Source organism: Onychomys torridus, chromosome 2, assembly GCF_903995425.1.
Source record: "Onychomys torridus chromosome 2, mOncTor1.1, whole genome shotgun sequence".
In the NCBI taxonomy this organism is placed as follows: domain Eukaryota; kingdom Metazoa; phylum Chordata; class Mammalia; order Rodentia; family Cricetidae; genus Onychomys; species Onychomys torridus.
The window spans coordinates 28,722,815-28,746,591 of record NC_050444.1 but is presented as its reverse complement, the minus strand read 5'-3'; the positions used below and the strand labels follow the sequence as shown (position 1 = coordinate 28,746,591).

The following is a 23,777-nucleotide window of genomic DNA, read 5'->3' as shown; positions in this document are numbered from 1 at the left end:
TGACACTCTGACAGTTTTCTTTACTTAGAGATCAACTTAGAAGGGCATGATTCCACTTCCACTTTACAAAACTAATAGAATAAGCCTCGGGAGACCATTTGAAGAAGAGCTGCCTGTCTCCTCAGAGTACCAATGTGTTTCTCTGCTTGCTGGAGAAGTAACTACTCAGCAACCATTCTGAATTGTAGCATTGTGTATTGAATATAGGATTTGTACCGTTATCCACTAAATTCAGGTACTAATCTGGCTACATGATAGCATTACAGCTTACACAGTCTCTAAACACAGGTTCTCCAAGCTAGTTATGTGGTACAATATATTTAGACAATATCTCAAAAACAAAATGTCAACATAGAAGGAAATGGTATCTTCATATTTAGTATAATGAGTATTTGGAGAATAGTTATTACATGCATTTATTTTGGAAGTAGTTATTCAACCTGTTAGGGATGCTTCCAACCTTACTATATATATATATAGAGAGAGAGAGAGTAGGAAGAGTTTCAGCCATAGATTGGGAACTGCTAGAGAAATTTTCACGTTTTTTTCCATTTATATTACAAAATTGCTTGTTTGCTGAATGAATTTAGTCCTTAAAGAAGAGGAAGGACTGCTGCCTTCTTGGTTTTCTGAATATTGACTTTGCAGCGTACTACTAAAGTCACTTTGGTTAAGTTACTCAAGGGCTTTTTGTCACTTTTAACTCATCATCATGAAATTATTAGACTTAAATAAACTTATGCAAATCAGAAATGTATTTAGTGTGTAGTAGTAACTATTAGAAGTGAACATGTGGAGCTGGAGAGATGGCTCAGCAGGTGGCATTGCCTGCCCTTCCAGAGCACCCAGGTTCAATACCCACATGAGAGTTCACAACCACCTGTAGCTCCAGTTCCAGGGGTCTGACATCGTTACACACATGCAAGCAGGAGAACACCAGTGTACATATAGTAAAAATATGCCTTTTAACATTTTTTTAAAAGTTAACCTGTGGTGATGATATCAGTAGTAGTAGTATAATAAACATGCTGCCTTTTTATATGAATTTATACCTTCAAACCTTTCTGTAATGTAAATGATCAATTTACCAATGAGGAAACTCAAGTTATCCTTAACTGTCGTTACCAAGTTGTTCATTAACAGTGAAATTTTAATCTAAACTTACGTAAATCCCATAGCCTCTCCTGCTAATGTTATATTATAATTCAGAAATCTGAAGTTTAAAAATGGAAATTCAAAGTAGCAAGTCTCACTTATATCAGATGTTTCAGTCTGTGCAGTTGCTGAATTTAAATCTTTATTTATTTTCAGTCATTCTAAGAACTTTCATAGAAATGAATATTATCATTTAAAATAGCTAACAAATTTTCTTATTTTAACAGTATTCTGTATTTTTAGGCTTGCGATAATAATTGTTTAATGTTTGCTTAGGAGTTGTCCATAAACTGTTAACAGTGTCCATATTGTGAGCAATTATAAATGAGGCTTTTTAACTAGGCTTTTAAAATGAAAATTTTTATAAGGTATAAGTAATATTTTGATTTATGTTGTATTTTAGGAAAGTAATGCTATACAATGTATCATTAACACATTATACTGCTTGTTTTCAGAATAAAAATACTTGGAATTGGTTCTCTTGGACTTCTCTGCGGCCTCTGTTTTTCTACTGGTATAAAAGATCAATCAAGAAACATTGGTTTCTGTACGTTTTCATCATGTTGTCACTTTTCTCTCTTCCAGAGCTAACGTCAAACCTCGAAATACTACACCTCCTAGCTTGGCAAGAAATTCTGGGGCAGGTGTGCTTACCAACAAAAGAAAAACGTTTACTGAGAGCTACATAGCCAGGTATGTTTAGCTAATAATTAGAATGAAAATTAATGTCTGCAGTTAAGTTCTCTATACAATGATAGGTAATATGTTACGTATGATTTGGTTTTCCTTTATTGGAGAACTCAATGTAGCTTTCAAATGGACCAGAAATTGTTGAGGCATAAATACTGTTTTCTTATACTTTTTCATTGTAAATACTCAAATAGTCCATGTTCAGTTTTACTGCATTTATTTAGCTTTTTCTTTTTCTTTTTTCTTGCGTGTTTAAATATCAAGTGCAGTATCCACTGTGCAAATAGACCTTATGAATATCACTATTATAATTTTCCATATTTTGATATTTAAGCCTTTCCTGAAAAGACTACACACACACACACACACACACACACAAACAAATATATGCCCATAGACACACATACAGAGAGATTAACATTATTTTTTAATGCAGAGATAGAGAGAAAAATGGAAAAGTCATAATTAAGAGATAACTTGAAAGTTAATATCAAGTTTGTCCATAAGATGTGTCATGAGACCCTGTCTACAGGTGAGCCATGAGCTACAAACTGGAGTTTGAGATTTTTAGTAGTGAGAGGACAATGCCAGTAGAGGTATGGTTCATAATGTCTATAAAGTAAAAACTACGTTTTCTCTGAAAAAGTGTACTTAGTCCGAGGTCTTAAAAACTCTCCTAGGGCCTTTATGAGGAAGGGCCTGGGTGACACCATGAATAACTTCAGTAATATGTAGTTAGAGTTTTTCTGCCTGGCCCAGTCAGGACAAATCTCTCTTACCCGCCAGTCCCACAGTCGCTCAGACCCAACCAAGAAAGCACACAGAAACTTATATTGTTTACAAACTGTATGGCTGTGGCAGGCTTCTTGTTATCTACTTTTTCTATCTTAAATTAACCCATTTCTGTTAGTCTATACTTTGCCACATGGCTTGTGGCTTACCAGTGTCTTTACATGTTGCTTTTCATGGCGGCGGCTGGTGGTGTCTCCCCAGCCTTCTACTTCCCAGAATTCTCTTCTCTCTTGTCCCACCTGTACTTCCTGCCTGGCCACTGGCCAATCAGAATTTTATTTACACAGAGCGATATCCACAGCACTTCCCCTTTTCTTTTTTTTTTTTAAGGAAGGTTTTAACTTTTACATAGTAAAATTACATATAACAAAACAGTTATTAAGCAAGAATTACAGTTACAGTATTAAAGAAGATATCCTATCTTATATTTGTGAGTCCAAGGTTTTATATCTAACTTATCTTTTATCATAACTGAGGAAATTATAACTATCTAGTCTTCAACCACATCAAAGACCTCAGAAGGATATAATATTACCTGAGAACCGGGAGAAGGAAGTAAGCATTCTTCAGGAGTCTTGCAAGAGTAGACAGAGACAGCTGGCAGCCTGAACAGTCACCTAATGTTCCTTTGTAAAGTTGGGGCATTTGTCTTCAGCCAACAGGGCTAGAGTCTCTCAGTCACTTCTCTCAGTGTCCTGTAGAATGTCTGGCAGTTTCCTCTGCGAAGCAGGAACCTGAAGGACCATTTTGTCAAGCAAAGTTCAGTGGTCACCTTTCTATGGGTCCTGCGTGTCCAGGTGATCGAGCGGTCCAGGCAAGAACAGTTTCTTGCCCAAATGGCTATTTTTGCCAAGGTGAAGATAAACTCCGTATGAAGTGTCTTCAATGCCCATCCTCCTCTCTGAAGTAAATCGGTGTTGCCAGGAGCAGACATGTCTCACTGTCCAGAAAGTCTTAATTTTAAAAGTATTTTAAATGCCATATTCTGTAGGTCTTTGAAGTATTTGAAGATTACCTATCTATCTGAAATATCTCTATGTATATCTAGAAGACTTAACTAACATGGCTATGAGTATGATTATCATAGATGACTAATTATTAATCTATTTTTAATTATCCATTATAATTTTAAATGAGCTATATAAACATAATACCTTAAACATGAGTAGAAATATGCACACAGTATAACAAAATTAACTTTAAGTTTGTATCAATAGACTAAAATCTATACCAATGTAAAACATTTTAAATGAGTTGTTGTTCTTTAGAAGTAAGTTCATTAATCTACCCTTTTATCCTATCATATCTATATCATATCCCCATTTTATCTTTAGAAAGAGATAGCATTTTTAATCAACCTGTTTTAAATAAAATAGTGGTTTTTCTCTGTCCCACATCAGAGGGCTCTTCTGATTTGGGACACAAGAAACTCTTAACCTTTTCTTTTAATAATGTGTCTGGGTTTAGAGAAGGAGTGAGCCAATTCCATCTCCAAAGCCAGCTTGATAATTTTGGGAATGTGGGCGTAGTTTCTCTGACTACTTCCTGCTGGAGGGGGGCGCTGTATCTTATGGGGACACAAAGAAAATTTTAGGATTATGGAGTAGTCCGTGAGGGTGAACCTCTGAGCCAGTTGCCTTGAAACCATTCTGGATGTCGGATCATCTGGGCCATGGTGTCATCGGAGACCTTTCAGGTGGTCTTGGCTGATCAAACCTGATGTATCTTAATCTGGAACAAATCCACAACCTCTGGCTTTCTGTGGAAACAAAAGCAGAGACTCCTTTCCAAAGCAACATATCCTTATATCCAAATTTCGAAGTCAAGGTACCTTTAAAATTTACATATTTGTTTAACTCAACAGCTTTTATGATCAAATCTTTTTCTGTGGTTAAAAATCCCAAAGACAAGACAAACCAGATTCTCTGTGTAATATCCATCTTTGTAAGACTGAAATGCCACTGTGGCTGCTGGCTCCACCCACCTCAGTTTCCCAACATGGTGGTGGTACAGTTTACCGCCAGCTCTGGGTCTAGAAGCAGTTCTATCAAAGCAGTTCATAGCCCAGAAACTTTTTTTTTTTTAACTAGCAAAGGCTAAATCTACCACGCAGCAGAGTAAAGCGCCCTTGTAGACTCCTCATTCCCGCCACACTGCAGGTCAGACGCACACGCCAGGAACCCGCCATAGTAGCTCAAACCGGCAGGCTGCCACTAACTTGAGAGACACAACTAGGAAGCTGTTTTTAGCTGCGTTTTAGAATCTTTTTTCTCAGGTTTTAGGTGGAAATTCTTGCCAACACGTTGGGCGCCATTAGTAGTTAGAGTTTTTCTGCCTGGCCCAGTCAGGACAAATCTCTCTTACCCGCCAGTCCCACAGTCGCTCAGACCCAACCAAGAAAGCACACAGAAACTTACATTGTTTACAAACTGTATGGCTGTGGCAGGCTTCTTGTTATCTACTTTTTCTATCTTAAATTAACCCATTTCTGTTAGTCTATACTTTGCCACATGGCTTGTGGCTTACCAGTGTCTTTACATGTTGCTTTTCATGGTGGCGGCTGGTGGTGTCTCCCCAGCCTTCTACTTCCCAGAATTCTCTTCTCTCTTGTCCCACCTGTACTTCCTGCCTGGCCACTGGCCAATCAGAATTTTATTTACACAGAGCGATATCCACAGCTCTACCTTCTCTAAACCCAGACACATTATTAAAAGAAAAGGTTAAGAGTTTCTTGTGTCCCAAATCAGAAGTAATATCCTTACTGTAAACATGGGACAAGTTTCATAGTTTGTTTCACTGAAGGCCAAGAACATGATACTCAGTGATGTACTCATAGTTGTGATGTATGTGTCATAAGTGTATATTACATGCTTTTTCTCAAGTGTGTAACATATCCAATTCTCCAGAATTTTGATTTAACTCAGGGATAGGTTCAAATCCTCGATTTTGTCCTCAGCCTTAGCTGCCTGTCAGAATCTTGTTGGGACTTCCTAGAGCTGAAGTGATAGATTTTGAGATCTGGTTTAGAGAGTGGGCATTTGTACGTCTGCCACAGACAGCTTTAAGAATGATGCTTCATGTAACAGGTTGTGAATAACAGTGAAACACATGAATTATTATGCTCCCATCTAGATTCTTGAATAAATGCTGTCTGTCTCTGCTGGGATCTTGATGTATATCAGATGTCATAGACATGAACCTCGTTCTTGGAGGTCTGAAATACGGCTTTACTGTGATATATATACAGATTTATATATGTATATCTCCATGTTCTTTGAATCAAGGTTGCAAGTAGGATTAACGTTCTCTTATACTTAGTACATTAAAAACTATATGCATATCTGTATCATATACTTTAGTATTCACAAATGTCATACCCAGAGAGGCAATCAAAAGAAAAAGAAATACTAACAAGCAGGAGCAGAAACTTCCCAGTAAGAAATGCAGTTCTTCTTAAATGATTGATACCTAAGAAGAAGCCAGAACCTTTCTTGTTGATTTTTTTTAATACTTTCACATCTTAGGGGGTAACAATCATGATTGTAACAGACCAAGATTTCTGAGATATTTCTTTTCTTAGAAAAATAACAGTGTACAGTCTCAAAATTGTTCTTGGTGAAACAACCAGAAATGTGAGATTATAGTGAAAATCTGTTACTATATGTGTGTGTGTGTATTTATATATATATATATATATATATATATATATATATATATATATTGAAAAGACCAATTATTGAGTAAATCACAATTAATACCTGTATATTTTCTGATTAGAGATTGGTATATTAGATGTTATTACAGTCTTTTTCTCAGCAACAAGCAGGAAATATAGTTTTTATAAAAATCCCGCTTGAATACACAGATTTACATTACAAGACCATGAAAATTTTTTGACATAGAAAATTTAAAACTTTCAGTGATATTGAAGAATATATAAGTAGATATAATCTACCCTTAGAATATTTAATACCAAAAATCCATTTTGAAAAGCTTTCAGTACCAGTCACTAAATTAACATACATATTAATATCATTTTCAAATAATTCATGAATCTTGATTAATCATTTTGAAAATATGTGTAAAGAACAAAGGTCTGAAATTAACCAGGACAAGGCAAAAAACAATATTGTGAATGATGTACAGTAGTTCATACACTTTGGTATTGATTCATGGATAAACAAATAGAATGAAACGATTAGAGGGAAAGGCCTTAGTCACATGGATGGCTAGGAATCTGCCCCACTGCAGAGGAAGCAATGCAGATGTCTAGGGTAGAGTATTCAGGAACTAACAAATTTGCCCATATAGGAGAAAATCAGTGATTAGAGCCCTTGCTGTGCATATGCGTGCCTGAGTATGTACACTGATTCTCTCTCTTTCTCCCCCTCTCCCCCACACCCTATACACTCACATGTACACATGCAAAACAGTAAGTTAATTGCTACTAAACTAATTGCCTATATTTGGAAAGTAAAGCCATTGCGATTTTAGAAAGACAGGAGGTCATTATCTGATATAGGAAGGGATTTCTTGAATAATTTAATCAATACTGATTTATAGAAAGGATACATTTGACCATATTAAAGCAAAAACAATACATAGTGCAGCAAAAGCCTGAAATTCATTGAAACCCCACAACATATTGGGAGAGGAGCTTACTCTTCACAGCCACATGTGCCCAAGCCTTTGACATTGTGTCACTGTGTTGTCATCTACAAAGTTTAATTTTGAGATCAGTGCAGTTGACTTACCAAAAAATGCAAAATTGAAGTCTGACAATATTTTAATAAGCTTTTGATTTTGCGTCGGGTCCCATTTGTACCTTGTCTTGGGCCACGTGAGGCCCGTGGTCACTGAGTTGACTTGCCTGACTGACTATGATATGTGGGGATTTGCTACAAATACAATAGTAAGGGTGAACCGATAAAATTCATAACTCTGTGGCTTGGTGGGAATAGAGGACAGGAACAGCATATTGCCAGTAGAAGAAATATCAATGCCAGAGAAATGTGAAAGGATATTTAGCCTTACAAATAGGAATGTGCACATATTAAAACTAGGTAGGTAGCCATTTTATACTGACAAGATGAACCAAAGAAAATGTCTTAACACATTGATAGGAGGAAATGGGATAATGAATAACCTTGTGTGCTCCTAGTTGGAGCATGCATTGACCAGCAGTTATGTACAGAATTTAGTAATATCTAGCAGAATTGAAGTTTTAGTATTATATGAAGTATTACTAATGGGTGATCATGTTGGGTATTTAAAGATTTTTTTTTTTTTTACATTTTGAATTAATTATATATTTCACTGGCATAAACCTAGTTTTTTTTCCTTTGTTACTCTCCCTTGATTAATATTGTATATACATCCTAATTCATTTAATATTGTGTTTGTGGTTTGTAAGGGTTATACCAAGCTGTAATTTACTCAATATTTAACAGTGTGTGTGTCTCCATTGGGATAACTTTAGTGATTTTACAAACTATTCCTCTTGGGACTACAATCAGGAGAGTATATGTGGAGTATTAAAACACAGGAGAAGCCAGGCGGTGGTGGAGCACACTTTTAATTCCAGCACTTGGGAGGCAGAGACAGGCAGATCTCTGTGAGTTCGAGGTCAGCCTGGTCTACAGAGTGAGTTCTAGGACAGGCTCCAAAGCTACAGGGAAACCCTGTCTTTAAAAACCAAAACAAGCCGGGTGGTGGTGGCGGCAGCGGCACATGCCTTTAATCCCAGCACTCGGGAGGCAGAGCCAGGAGGATCTCTATAAGTTTGAGGCCAGCCTGGGCTACCAAGTGAGTTCCAGGAAAGGTGCAAAGCTACACAGGGAAACCCTGTCTCGAAAAACCAAAAACAAACAAACAAACAAGAAACCGTGAAATGCTTCGTTTTTATCTTGAGTTTTAAGTGCATAGCAGCCTGTAGCCTTCTTCCATTACCTTTGCACATCTGGAATGACAGGGGTGTTTCACTGTACGTGCCCAGAGATCGTTTTATAATTTGAACTAGAGGTCTATTAAAGTTCACATTAAGATTTTAGTTTCTGTATATTAATTACTCCCTGTTATTTATTGGGTCATGTTAAAACTACTAGTGTAAGTGAAATTGATTCCTGCACTTCTTTCTCTACTTCTGTAGGCCAGATGGAGACTATACATCTTCAGTTAATGGTGGAAACATTAAAGGCATTGAGGGAAATTCATCTGGACACTTACCAAAATTCTGCCATGAGTGTGGGACAAAATACCCTGTTGAGTGGGCAAAGTTCTGCTGTGAATGTGGCATTCGAAGAATGATTCTGTGAACAGAATCTCACCAGTTGAGGGGCGAGGCTCAGAATTTGATGATTATTGCTGCTTTGACACCCAGGGCACTTCTTCTAGTTATGTTGTGCTAAAGCTATTTACAATACCCTTTCCCTTAGTCTTTGGAGCATAATCCCTTGGCTATAAATGTGTTTGTATATATATATATGTATGTATATATATTCTGTATATAATAAATCTGATTTCTTCAGCCTGTGCATTCAAGGAAATACTTAAGTACGCATCAAAACTTAAGTTGATATGAGATCGTAGTCTTGGGTGTTGCTCTTCAGTTGTTTAAACACATTAGTGTAATTGCACAAGCACTCCTACTCTAGTGATGAGCCTTACAAGCTTTAGGATAACCACATCTCTGAACAAGAATCACAAGAGATGCTGACATTGGTGGTGCCTGTGGCCAGTAGCATCACAGGAGAATGGGATACTGGAGTTTCTGCTATTAAGAGAATGTTGTTTAGTCATTATCAGTTGAGGTGAAGTCATTTTCCCAGCTGAACTCTTCAGCAACTAGTGTTAAATTCCTAAAAAATGATGAAAAGGAAAATCTGAGGTCCATATTGCTGGTATCTTCATGGATTATTAATTATATAACCTAATTAAATTATTAAACATATACTCATTCTGTGAACATGTAATTATGCAATCTCCTTTTCAGAAATGACTGGGCATATAAATGTATTTTACTCTGCTTAAAACTGAATGATTAATTTACCTCCATCTTATTTGAACACATTTTCTGTCCACTTCCAATTGTGTTCTGAGATTTTATTTTTCCTTCTTTTGGCATAACTCCTTTGAAGAGTAGTTTTAGTTTACTACTACAGTCTTAGCAGTATTAAATATAAAATTATTTAAGTACACAGGTATTTTTTTTGTAAAGTCTTACATGTTTAAACATTTTATTTGTGTATGGTGTTTATAGGAAATTAATGCATTTTAAAACAAATCACCCTGACCAATAAATAATAATTGTGGTACTCATTAATTCTGAGCATGCAGGCGAAGCTGATTTTAGTTCCTCATGGTTCATATAGTTAGTAGTACATTGAAAGACTATCTAGTTTTCCTATTCCTATTTTCTTTAGTGCTTACCATTGAAATAACATGTATATTACACTTGACTACCATACGTTCTGATCATTCTTACTTTCGCTGTCACAGTGCGTACTGGCAGGCCGCTTCGGCAGAGTACATTCCTCAGTCCTGTAGTGATAGTGTTCAGTCTGAACTTTACCTTACAAGGGTACCAATAGCATTTTTTGTGGGGGTGTGGTTCCTGCCTTGCTTCTTGTTCCTGATTAAGGATGGAGGTAGAAATTAATTGCTTAGAATTTCATTTCTGAAATTTATTTACTTCTTTCTATTTTATTTTAATTTGTGGAGGGATTTTAAACTTGTGTTAATGAGTTGTCATTTTGTTCACCTAATACTTCCTTTCTTGTTATTAGATTTTCCCTCTTATATTGATAAATTCAAAAGTAGTCAGCTTGAATAAGTAGTAATGAATTTAGAAGACTAATAAAACAATTTAGATTTTCATTTTAGTAATTCCTTTTTGTTTAATTGGTTATAAATATATGAAGACCTTTTAATCCAACTTTACCTAGGAATGAGCACTATTTCCTTCAATTGTATTTTTAACTTACATAATCTTTTATCCTACTTAACGAGTGGGTGGATAAATCGTTTTGAAATAAACAGACATGTTTGTCATTGACTTCTGCAGTGGCCAGTGTTAAAAGCATACTATGGAGAGAGAAGCTAATCAAACACAATCAGTTCCAGAAACTAGCGATCGCTGTAGACAGTAAGGTGGTGAAATACTCATTTGAAATGTTACAATTTTTAACAGATTTCTGTGGTCCATATTTTCCTCTCATGTTGATGTGTTGTGCAATAGTTTTTAGCAGTCTTCCTATGCACCATTCTTTTTTATTTATTTGCACAATTATTTGCGAGTGTGATAGAATGAAAAGTGATTGTAAGGTTAAATTAAGATGGAATATTGCTTATAGATTATTCTGAAAGTTATTCACTTGAAACAAATAAGGCCATTGTGACTGCTGTTGTCTCTTATTCACTGTTTTTAAATTATAAATGATATATTCATTTTGAATCAATAAAGACAAAACATAAATTGTTGTTTGTTACATTTATTGACACCTTTTATAATGATAGAAATAAACTAGACTAAATAAAATATTTATAAAATACATTTTTAATAATACAGTTTTTTAATTGCCGTTTTATGGCTTTAAGTAAACATTTGTTACAAGCTTTTTTTTTTAACTTTTGAATTGATTCTCTGTGGATTTCCCATCGTACATTCTGATCCCATTCATCTCCCCTTCCCCTTGCTTCCACCCTCTGCCCTTGCAACTTCCCCAAAAAACAAAGTTTAAAAGTCAAAACAAGAAAGTCTCATCATGGAAGCTGTAGTGTGGCCCAGTGAGTCACACAGTATACCCTTTAGTCTGTCCATCTTTGCTTATATGTGTTCACTGCAATGAGTCATTGGTCTGGTTTGAGGCCTCTGGCTTCAGCTACACTATTGACACTGGGCCCTCACTGGGACTCCTCTGGGATATCCTATTGTTGCTTGTGCCATGGAGATCCTGCAGCTTTGGGTCTGCAGGTCCAGCCCCTTCACAGGCTCCAGCAGTTCATAGATGTAGTGTGTGTTGGGATAGGCTACCTTCCAGTCCTGGTTCTGGGCCTAGGTGGTGCCTGGATTGGTTAGCCTGCAAGCTTTCCCTCAGCGTCACCTCCCAGGTGAGCTTTCCAGCACTACCTCTGCTAGTTCACCCAATGTAGCAAACAGCAAGGAGAGGGCCATTTCACCTGCTGTTCACACCCTTGGGTCCAGCCTGCCGCCTCTACTCACACCTTCAGTGCCAGCTCGGCTGTTTTGCCCAGTCGAGTTACAGGGCCACTGTCTGGATTGCTGCAGTTGGTTGAGGGGCAGGGCCAACTCTTTCACTCTCATGCCCCCAGGTTGGCTCTCCTGATGCAAGTGGCAAGTAATTGGTGGGGAACGGTGCTCTTCAGGCCCGGCTCACCCATGCCTGACAACAGGGTCAGCTCTAGTGTGCAAGGTGTCCTGCTGTAGCACTACTTTTCTTTAGACAGCCAGCTCACAAAGAGTGATACAGGGACTTCGCTTTAATTATGAAAGCTCGGCCTGTAGCTCAGGCTTGTTCTGACTAGCTCTTAGATCTTAAGTTAACCTAGTATACTAATTTGTGTCCTATCACATGGCAGTACCTCTCCCATCTTGTTCCTCCTGTTTCATCTCCGTGTCTCCTGGCTTCTCGTGCACGTCTGGATTCCCCCTCATCTTCCTTTCTCTGGAGATTCCACCTGTACCTCCTGCCTGACTATTGGTCATACAGCTTTTTAATACACCAATTACAGCAATACATCTTCACACAGTGTACAAGTACCTCACAGCACTCAGCTGCCATCCTGTGTGCTGCAGCTGGTGATGGGCAGGGGCAGTTCTCTCACTCTTACAGCAGGCTCGCTCACCTGCTGCAGCAGCCTCAGGTGGCAAGTATCAAGGGGAGGGGCAGCATTTTTCTTACAAGTTTTGAAAAATATAGAAATACTGATTTTTTCTTTATTATTATGTGTTTTAAATTTTATACATCAGCCATGGGTTCCCCTGTCCTCCCCCCTCCCGCCTCCACCCCCACCTTCCCCCAGCCCCTCCCCTCCATTCCCATGTCCTCCAGGATCAAGGCACTCCTGGGGATTCATTTAAACCTGGTGGATTCAGTACAGGCAGGTCCTGTCACCTCCTTCCAGACTGAGCAAAGTGTCCCTGTGTAAGCCCAAGGTTTCAAACAGCCAGCTCATGCACTAAGGACAGATCCTGGTCCCACAGACTGGGTGCCTCCCAAACAGTTCAAGCTATTCAATTGTCTCACTTATCCAGAGGGCCTGATCCAGTTGGGAGCTCCACAGCCTTTGGTTCATGATTCATGTGCTTCCATTCCTTTGTCTATTTGTCCCTGTGCCTTTCCAATCTTGGTCTCAACAATTCACGCTCTTGCAGACCCTCCTCTTTCTCGACAGTTGGACACCTGGAGCTCCACCTGGGGCCTGGCTGGGTATCTCTGCATCCACTTCCATCAGTTATTGGATGAGAGTTCCAGCACGACAGTTAGGGTATTTAGGCATCTGATCACCGGACTAGGTCAGATCAGGCTTTAGACCATTGCCAGCAGTCTACAGAGGACGTATCATTGTGGATTTTTGGGGACCTCTCCAGCACTCTGCCTATTCCTGTTCTCATGTGGTCTTCATTTATCATGGTCTGTTATTCCTCATTCTCGCTTTCTGTTCTTGATCCAGCTGGGATCTCCTGCTCCCCTAAGCTCTCTTTCCCTCAAAATTAGCCCTTCATTACTCCCACTGTTGTCCAGGTTGTTCATGTACATCTCATCCATTTCTCTGTCATTGGGTGATCCTTGGGTCTTTCCTAAAATCCTATTTTCTAGGTAGCCTCCCTGGAGTTGTGTAGCAGTCTAGTCATCTTTGTTTTACATCTAGTATCCTCCTATGAGTGAGTACATATTGTATTTGTCCTTCTGAGTCTGGGTTACCTCACTCAGGATGATTTTTTCTAGATCCATCCATTTGCCTGCAAACCTCATGATGTCATTGTTTTTCTCTGCTGAGTAGTACTCCATTGTGTATATGTACCATATTTTCTTTATCCATTTTTCAGTTGAAGGGCATCTACGTTGTTTCCAGGTACTGGCTATTGCAAACAAAGCTGAGCAAATGCCCTTGTGGTATGATTGAGCATTCCTTGGGTATATGCCCAAGAGTGCTATAGCTGGGTCTTGGGGGAGATGGATTCCCAGTTTTCTAAGGAAGCGCCATATTGATTTCCAAAGTGGCTGTACAAGCTTGCATTCCCACCAGCAGTGGAGGAGAGTTCCCCTTTCTCCACATCCTCTCCAGCATAAGCTGTCTTCTGTGCTTTTGATCTTATCCATTCTGACAGGTGTAAGGTGGTATCTCAGAGTCGTTTTGATTTGCATTTCCTGGATAATTAGGGATGTTGAGCAATTCCTTAAATGTCTTTCAGCCATTTGAACTTCCTCTGTGGAGAATTCTCTGTTTAGTTCTATAGCCCATTTCTTAATTGGACTGTTGGGCATTTTGATGTCTAATTTCTTGAGTTCTTTATATTTTCTGGATATCAGCCCTCTGTCAGATGTGGGGTTGGTGAAGACCTTTTCCCATTCTGTAGGCTGTTGCTTTGTCTTGTTGACTGTGTCCTTTGCTCTACAAAAGCTTCTTAATTTTAACAGGTCCCATTGATTGATTGATTGTTTCTCTCAGTGTCTGTGCTACTGGTGTTATATTTAGAAAGTGACCTCCGGTGCCAATGCGTTCAAGAGTGCTTCCTACTTTCTCTACTATCAGGTTCAGAGTAACTGGATTTATGTTGAGGTCTTTGATCCACTTGGACTTAAGTTTTGTGCATGGTAACAGATATGGATCTATTTGCAGCCTTCTACACATTGACATCCAGTTATGCCAGCACCATTTGTTGAAGATGCTTTTTTTTTTCCATTGTACATTTTTGGCTTCTTTGTCAAAAATTATATGTTCATAGGTGTGTGGGTTAATGTCAGGGTCTTCAATTCGATTCCATTGGTCCACATGTCGGTTTTTATGCCAGTACCAAGCTGTTTTTATTACAGTAGCTCTATAGTAGAGCTTGAGGTCGGGGATTGTGATGCCTCCAGAGGTTGTGTACAGGATTCTTTTTGGCTATCCTGGGTTTTTTGTTTTTCCATATGAATTTGAGTATTATTCTTTCCAGATCTGCGAAGAATTGTGTTGGTAATTTGATGGGAATTACATTGAATCTATAGATGGCTTTTGGTAAGATCGCCATTTTTACTATGTTAATCCTGCCTATCCATGAGCATGGGAGATCTTTCCATTTTCTGACATCTTCAATTTCTTTTTTCAGGGACTTAAAGTTCTTGTCATATACGTGCTTCACATGCTTAGTTAGCGTAACCCCAAGGTATTTTATATCATTTGTGGCTATTGTAAAGGGTGATGTATCTCTGATTTCCTTCTCAGCCTGTTTGTCTACTGTATATAGGAGGGCTACTGATTTTTTTGAGTTGATCTTGTATCCTGCAATGTTGCTGAAGGTTTTTATTAGCTGTATCAGTTCCTTGGTTGAATTTTTGGGGTCACTCATGTATACTAACATGTTATCTGCAAATAGGGAGAGCTTGACTTCTTCCTTTCCAATTTGTGTCCCCTTAATCTCTTTATGTTGTCTTATAGCTCTGGCTAGAACTTCAAGTACTATATTGAATAAGTAGGAGGAGAGGGGACAGCCTTGCCTTGTTCCTGATTTTAGTGGTATTGCTTTGAGTTTCTCTCCATTTAATTTGATGTTGGTTGTTGGCTTGCTGTAGATTGCCTTTATTATGTTTAGCTATGTTCCCTGTATTCCTGATTGCTCCAAGACCTTTATCATGAAGGGGTGTTGGATTTTGTCAAATGCCTTTTCTGCATCTAGTGAGATGATCATGTGTTTTTTTCTTTGAGTTTGTTTATATGGTGTATTACATTGATGGACTTTCGTATGTTGAACCACCCTTGCATCCCTGGGATGAAGCCTACTTGATCATGGTGGATAATTGTTTTGATGTGTTCTTGGAGTCTGTTTGACAGAATTTTATTGAGTATTTTTGCATTAATGTTCATGATTGAGATCGGTCTAGAAATACTGTTTTTATACCTAATGAAGTTTTGAAATTGAAAGGAGTAATATTTCTAGGTAAACACTATATAATTTAATGGAAAATATAATGAGTAAAGACTAGGCCATACTTTAAATTTTAAGATAAATGTTGTATCTAATGAAAATATGGCTATTAGATGTTTCATTTGTATTCAGTTTTTTCCTAAGCTAAAAATGAATGCTTTTTCACTAGGAATAGAAGCTCAAACAATAAAAATCTAATAGGAGGGGTTGGGGATTTAGCTCAGTGGTAGAGTGCTTGCCTAGCAAGCACAGGGCCCTGGTTTTGGTCCTCAGCTTCGAAAAAAAAATCTAATAGGAAAAAAACACAGACTTCATCACAACACTTGGCTATTTATTTATGTTGAACATACATGTATTTTATGTGGTAAATATATCTTCAGTACTAAGATCAATTGATTTTTTAAATGGATCGTGTTATTGAGTATATCTGGGAAAAGTTTAAAGTCAGAGGTAGAACACTCGTTTTATTTTTACTTGGAAACATTATGATTAAATATTTAAATGCTCATTATTTAAATACTTTCTCTTCTATGTGTACTGCTTTGGTTGCCACTAGAGGGTGCTTTTGTATAATTTACAATTCCTAGCCTCCAGTTTTAAAGGTCTGGGTTTTGATTCTGAGACATGAAATTTCAGGGATTTATGAGTAATTCTTTGGTGCTTGTGTTACTTTGAGAAATCTCTATGTTGATACCTTAAAAGGCTAATGTAAGCCATTTGGAGCGCCACCAGGGGAGTAACTTACAGCAATAGTCAATATTGCCTTTCAACACTTTCTAGCAAAACGCCATTCCAGAATGTTGCCAGCTGGCTGTTGCTTTAGTGTTTTACCTTAGTTGTGCATGAACATGACGGGTAAAGGAGCAAGTTTGTATTTAATTACCAAGAAAAATGCTTTCAAATTGTGCATAAAATACTCCAAATGTGTTAAAACAGTACAAACAATAGACATGAAACATTTTTTCCTATATTTTGCTTGCTTCTACTAGAATATGTGGTGAATTTTATTTAAATTTCATACATTGCGGACTGTTTAAGTGAGTATGTAGTATGTTTATACTCTTTATGATACAAATAGCTTTATAGTTGTCAGAATCAAGTGTGACTGTCCTATCTAAAACTGCTACTCCTCCATTGAATTAAAGCATAGTTATAAATGCTACCTTTGTGAGCTGGGTAAGCTAAGTAGTTTTTACAATAATTTACTGTGAAAAATGCAGTTAAACCTAAGTACTATATCTAATGAAATTTTTCTGAATTTTACTCAAGAAACTTCTAAACAGTCTGTTTTTTGATTTGTCATATTCTTATTCTTTCCTTCTAAGTGAATTTTACTCTACTTGAAATAAGATTTAAACTTAGTTGGAATTGCTGGTAGGTGTTTGTCTTGCTTCTATTGACCACGTTGTGCAGCTGTGAAATAATTCAAAATTTTTTTTCTGCTATTTTTTTTGTCTCCCAATTATTTTGGTCAAGAAATATACTTTAAAAAGTAGAAAGTTATTTTGTTTAGCAGTCTCCCCAAACTTACACTACGTATAGGGAACTGTCATATAAACCTCACAAGAAAGGAGTTTTAAATTTTATTTTAAACACTACTGTCTCAGCTGTTTGTAAAGATGCCACTTAATTAGTATTTCAAAGTAATTAAACAATTTTAGGATACAATGTACTATAAGATAAAATCAAAACGCCAATTAAATGAGCATGACATTTCTGCCCTTCTGACACTCTTGGTCCATTTAGTAAGTATTGCCATAGTTTCCTGTGTCTGTAGAATAACTGATTCTCCCTGATGATGTTACCAGGGAGCTCCTCATTATGGATAAGAGACCTAGACTCACTTTATGAATATCTAAGTAGAAGACAAGAAGCAATATAAGAAATTAAACATTCCCTAAGTAATAGTTAAAAGTAAAAAAGATTGGCTATGTGATAGATTTTAAACTTAAATTTTGTTACCATTTATAATGAACATTTTGTGTTTTTATGGCTAGTCTCTTGAAAATCCTCCTGTGTTTGGTGAATTTTCTGAGTTGGATTAGCTCACTGCCTCTAAATCATAGTCAGCTTAGCTATCTTTCCTTTCTTATAGTAAGATTATGAATTTGCAACTAGGAAACAACTGAGCAGGTATGTATTAAGATTCTCCAAAAGAAGAGAACTAATAGGAGTGTGTATTTGTATGTTTGTACACATAGATGTGTGTGTGTGTGTGTGTGTGTGTGTGTGTGTGTGTATGTATACTAGAACATATACATATGTTGTAGTATAGATATGTATGTGTACTTGTATAAATCCACAGGGACTTACTAAATTCATTTTCCACATCAGAGGCTGAATCTGCAGTCCCATCAGAGTTCACATCAGAGTCCCACAGTGGCCATCTGTAGGCTGAAGAGCACACATGTTGAATGAACTGTTGGAGCAAGAATTTTACCTACAGTTCAAGTCTTTCGTGAATAAATAATAAAAATCAAAGAAGAAATGTTAATAAGCATTTAAATATTGTACTTTATTTTGCCATAATCAGAATATTTTTCAGTGCTGATAGGGAGCATTACAGACATCTTGCATGTTTAGAGATGACTGTTAGATGCAAATGCCCTCAGGTCCCTAGCTAATGGCTTATCAGTTCTACCAGTTCTTCAAGGTAGAGGATTACCCTGTAGTAGATGCTATTTAATCATGAAACATAACCCACTTAGCAGAATCTGATTAAGAAACTGAATTTCTTAAAGTATAATTTGTTCCTGACAGCTTGAGAGAACTGGTTTTGGGGTTTTGTTGTTGTTGTTTGTTTTTGTTTTGACAAACAGTGATTATGAAACAAACTTTTAAACAATCAATTCTTCTCTCCAAACTGTGTTAATGCCAGCTGTCTGTACCATTGAGGATGAAGTCCATATGGGTTGGGGAAGAGGAAGAGCAAGAAGGCATGGCCATCCCACATAGAATGGCCCTGGAGCATGTGTAGATCACATACAAACATCCAGCCCACAGCTACATGCTGAAGTGGCTGGGAAGAGCAAGAAGAATGTGAGTTCAGCAAAGCAAACTGTCACCTCTTTTAGAAATTTGGCCTCTGCAGGGTAGTGTTCCTCTCCCTTAAAACTGAAAGAAGACTGCAGGCCTTTCAAATGATTTAAACAGGTGTATACATAGAATATACAGAGGTGTCTTTTCAATAGAGTCATTTAATGTAACAAAAATAGTGTTCCTAGCTGAACATATTGGCTCATGCCTGCAGTCTGAAACAGGAGCATCATAATTTCAAGGCCAGCCTGAGGTACAAATGAGAGACAATTGCAAAACTAGAAACTGGAGTTTCTTCTTTGAACCTAGTTGTAGGGGCTGTGTCATGCTGGCTTTTGGTACTAGTGTGTTGATGGTGTGTGTTGAGTGACAGCAGAATCAAATGGCAGTGCACAGTGAACGCTTGAGATTAAGTGAGCCTCACAGTGTTAATGCGTACGTCATTTATTTTCAAAAGAGAAACTATTCAAAGTAGGCGATTGGTAGTATTGTATGAAAATATTTTATATAAAGGTAATGTCAAAATTAAATATATACATTAATTAAAAGTCTAACATATATTATTATCTTAAAATATACTCCCCAAATTGAAAATTCAGTTAAACAAGCTTTAGTATACATAAATGACAAAAGTGACTGAATACTAAAGTTCAATATCTTTGGACTAAGTGCTTTTCTGTCTTTAAAAATTCTTTTATTTAAAAATATGTGCTATGCTCTTTACTGAAGATATGTGTTATACATTCATGTTTAACTACATTTCTTGATATCTATCTTAAGTGCCTTAGGCTTTTTTATTTTTTATTTTTGCTGCTGCTGCTGCTGCTGCTTTAAGATATGACTTGTTTTCGGGAGCATTATCCATCACTGTGAGCCCTCCAGCATCTCCAGCATCCAAGACGACAGTTCCACTCTTCAGATTGTTCACTGATGCCCAGTGGACCATAACATCATTTTGCTGATGAATTCTCGTAGGTTTTATTTTTGTAGGTTTGATATCTTCTGAAATATTTGGAAAGGTTTAAAAAGTATTGCGGATAACATGATTCCCTTACAACATCAGTGCAGCTGATATATGTCCATATCTATATTCTGACTGCAGCACTCAGTTGCAAATTGTTTGTGTCCATTTTCTAGTACCTCATTGTGGATTTCCCAGTGGCTCTGGTCATTTGATCAGAAGGCATCCAGCAACTTCTGAGGAGATTTCATTTCCTCAAAATGTATAAACTGGTAGATTTTTGGAGACTGCAATTGCACGTCCTATGTTTATACACTGCCCTTCAAAATTTTATTCCAACAAGTTTTTATCTCTCTCAGTAGTCTCTTTAGGAAACATGGGTCATTCTTTTTCTGTTCCTTTAGACTCTTTTCTTCCTAGAGAAATAAATTCATAAGATTTAATTTAATTCTTTGATATATCATGTCTCCAGATATTTGCATTTTATTTTTCATCATATTAGATTATACCTAATATTTAGTATACCAGAATGAAGACTCTCTTGCATGACATCTTAAAACTATGATCTATTGTGAGCTATTGTGATAATTATGATTTCTGACTGATAGGAAAGTCCAGGCTACTTAAGCTTAGTGTATCATCTGCCATTTTCACCTTGCATCAGTGGACGCCCATAAATGATATATATTTTACATAATTTAATTGAAAGTCTTATATGAAAAAAATTAATTTTAGTGAAAAAATTTAACACTGAAAATATTTAGATTAATAATAGTTTGTCTGATTCAACTGAAACCTTAGCGTCTGCTGCAAAAACTTAGTGTTTACTAAAGTATGGCTGCCACCTGCCTCATAAGTTGATTTTTGTCACCTCATTAAGGACTTTTAAATGCTTATCATTTCCATTGCTTTGGGCACTTTAAGAGGCCTATATGCAATTTTGAGTATATAGGAGGATATGTGTAGGTTATATACAGAAACCCCATCATTTTCTGTAAGGATTGTGAGCATTGTCAGAATTTTATATGTGAGCAGATGGCCTGACCATTCACCTTGAATAGTGATGTACAATAATACATGACATGGAAAAAGTAGGCAGAAAAAAACATTCCTTTTGTCTCTCAGATTCTGGAGATTAAAATATTATAAACTTTTCAAATTCTTGGTCACAGGTCCTTGGCATTTTTATTTTGTGTCCAGCTCACATATTTGTGTACTTTGAATTTTATACTTTGAGCTGGAATGTCTAGAGTATGCAAACTCACCTACTACTAACAAAGAATGTTTATGCTTCCATTTATGTGTTGATTAAACATCAATAATGGGAAGAATCCATTATCCACAAGTCAGCATACTCATTGTTCAATGTCCCAGACTGGTTAGTCTTTTAAAGCAGATTCAAATGGGCTTTCTGACTTTGGAACCAGGGCAAGACCAGCTTTCCAAAAGCTGAGGCTTCCTTGGAGAGTGAGGTAATACATCTCTACTTGAAGTGATCAGCAGCACTTAGAGTGATGTCACAGCAGAGGTGACCACCAGAGAATGTTTGCATCCTAAACAGGAATGAGTATATTTGGTTCCCAGTCAACATGCCTTTGGTTCACAACCCATGCTTACCTTGCTTGTGCAGTTCACCAGTGTTTGTGTGCCTTGGGAAACTGTTAGTAAGTGGATATTGAATTCTTCACTGATATTCATTCTCAGAAACTGCTTCAGTTTGCGAGCAGCACGATTTAGAAAAGCAGCTTCCTAAGAAAAGAATCCAAAAGGGCTGCGGTAAGAAATTTCAGTTTCTCAGTTAACATAAAGCTGGAGCCCCGTCTCTTTGTAAAACCCCACCTCCAACCCAGCTTTCATTTCTGGTTAATCACGTGACTGACGAGTAACAGAATGAAACTGCTTGGCTCTGAGGAGACAGAGCACATGAAGTGCCTAGAGTCTGGTTTAATGATTATCTGGCTTTGAAATAGCCGTTTCTCCAGTCTGTACATGTGGCTTTATCATTTATGGGTGAACACATTGCAAGACTATAGACTTTTAACAGGGTCACTAAAGAAGAAGGCTGCTGGAAACATTAGTGAGGAAAGGTATGTGTGGTTTCTCTTGCTACCATTTTTGAAAATTAGAGTTCTGGGAGAATAGGTAATAGTAAAATAAAAATATGAAGAGTCATGTAACCTAAGACATAAGGCTTTTTAGGTAAATTAGTTAATAAGTTAATACATAAAAAGAATTTATGGTTTTGTGATTCAGTGGTGTTAATAGCTACATGAGTTGTAGAGAGACCATTAAGGAACATCTCTGTTTCTTTGGGGAGAAATTACAAACTTTTGAAGATATTTTTTTCATTGTAACTGACCAACTAGAACTGATTTGGGCATAAACTTCAGCAAATACTAAACAAAAAAATTTCAAACTGTCTAAAACTAAACGGTGGTGTGTGTGTGTGTGTGTGTGTGTGTGTGTACATGTTCAATCATTTTAGCAAGATCTTTCCTTCATAAGAATTTTTTGGGGAGAGACATTTGTGCCTTTATATTTTTAGTATTTTCAAGGTGAAAAACAGGAAAGTGAAGAACAAATTATTATGTACTCTTTAATCTATTGAAGACAGGATATTTGTAAAATTAACATATAATAGACCACAGTATAATATAATAGATGAATGATAATGCCATTAAGATAAAAAGATTATGGCATTAATTTAATTATCTAACAAGTTTGTAAAAATCAAGCTCATATGACAAATTCCAAATTATTATTACCTTTGTATCATCACATGGATGTTTTTTAAAAAAGTTTGGTTCATTATTGGGGCAATTGTTTCCAGTTCCTGTCATTTTGTCCTGTAATAAATAATATAAAACAATATGGTTAATGCTGAGGATGTCTCTAACATGTAGTTATAAAATAACATTTTAATATCTGATATACATATGAACACTTACTAGGCATCAAGAATAGTTTTCTTTACATGAAAAATAAGGAAATATGTACAGAATCACCTCAAAGAAAATTCAGAATCTTTTAAGAACTAGTTGTACTAGCTCTGTCCAACAAACTAGCAATTCTAGGTGATCATACTTCTTGAAGATTTCAGACAATCTTAGTCTGATTGATAATGGTGAGAGCAATAAATAGAGCAAGGGCCAGATTAGTTCATCTGCCACTCAGGAAAGTGTGCATCGTTCTCATTACTCACACAAAGGATAAGTGGTTTCCTGACTTTAAAATATATGTTTTACCTGTAGGACGTTGTGTCTGAATACATAATTGTTTAAAGATTCAATACTTAGTGATGGCTATTCAAAGTTTTCTGCAAAACCCTGTATTGAAGCTAATTTAAGGGAATTATGACATTGTTTCCCGTGGCATTTGGCACATGGTCACTGCATCCTTTGAACATGGTAACTTCTTACCTTAGGAAAAGTATGCTTTTGGAAATGTGTCTGTGCCAACTACATAGTATGTTCATACTCTAAACATCACAGTTGTAAGACATTTATTTCCTAAAACTATCAGCTTATTATAGCTAAGGGTAGTAAAAAATTATTTGTCTACTAAATCAGTTTTCTATCAACTTTTATTTAATCCCAAGAATGACATCAAATTGTATATACACTTTTCTTTGGTAAAACATACAAAATCTCATATGTAATATGTCAAATAATTAAATCCTTGGAACATTCTAGCAAATTTCATAACAATATTTGAAAATCCTTTTTGGTTAGGCCAATGCTCTGGAAAACTAATAAAATTCAGTATCGTATGCCTACAAAGAAAATGTTTTACCAATTGACTTGTTTGTCACATGTTTGATCAAGAATTAACAGAGACGCTACTATACCTTTGACATGGGCAAACAAGATGTCAGAGTTGCCTTCTGAAGTTATTATTCATGCCTATCAAGAGCACCTCTGAGTATGGATTCAAAGCAAAAGAAAACAGTTCCTATCTCACAGTTTAGCAAGTATCAGCATAATAGATTCTCACAGG

The 23,777-nt window shown here is 36.8% G+C and overlaps 2 protein-coding genes across 5 annotated transcripts in view; one reads left to right on the top strand and one right to left on the bottom strand.

Annotated features, from left to right (window-relative positions):
* Zc2hc1a (zinc finger C2HC-type containing 1A) overlaps positions 1-11,114 on the top strand; it is a 42,841-nt gene extending 31,727 nt beyond the window's left edge. For both annotated transcript variants that reach the window (XM_036178485.1, XM_036178486.1), the window contains 2 exons: positions 1,741-1,848; positions 8,786-11,114. In XM_036178485.1, coding sequence (XP_036034378.1) covers positions 1,741-1,848; positions 8,786-8,951 — 274 coding nt within the window. In that variant the 3' untranslated portion in view covers positions 8,952-11,114. The remainder of the gene's footprint in view (positions 1-1,740; positions 1,849-8,785) is intronic.
* Positions 11,115-20,062: 8,948 nt separating this feature from the next.
* The window catches only part of Il7 (interleukin 7), a 39,533-nt gene continuing 35,818 nt past the window's right edge, over positions 20,063-23,777 (bottom strand). For 2 of the 3 annotated variants that reach the window (XM_036179776.1, XM_036179775.1), the window contains 3 exons: positions 22,547-22,627; positions 21,399-21,530; positions 20,063-20,197 (listed from right to left, as the gene is read on the bottom strand). In XM_036179776.1, the coding sequence (XP_036035669.1) occupies positions 20,090-20,197; positions 21,399-21,530; positions 22,547-22,627 (321 nt within the window). In that variant the 3' untranslated portion in view covers positions 20,063-20,089. The remainder of the gene's footprint in view (positions 20,198-21,398; positions 21,531-22,546; positions 22,628-23,777) is intronic. The other variant, XM_036179777.1, reaches the window with a different exon arrangement.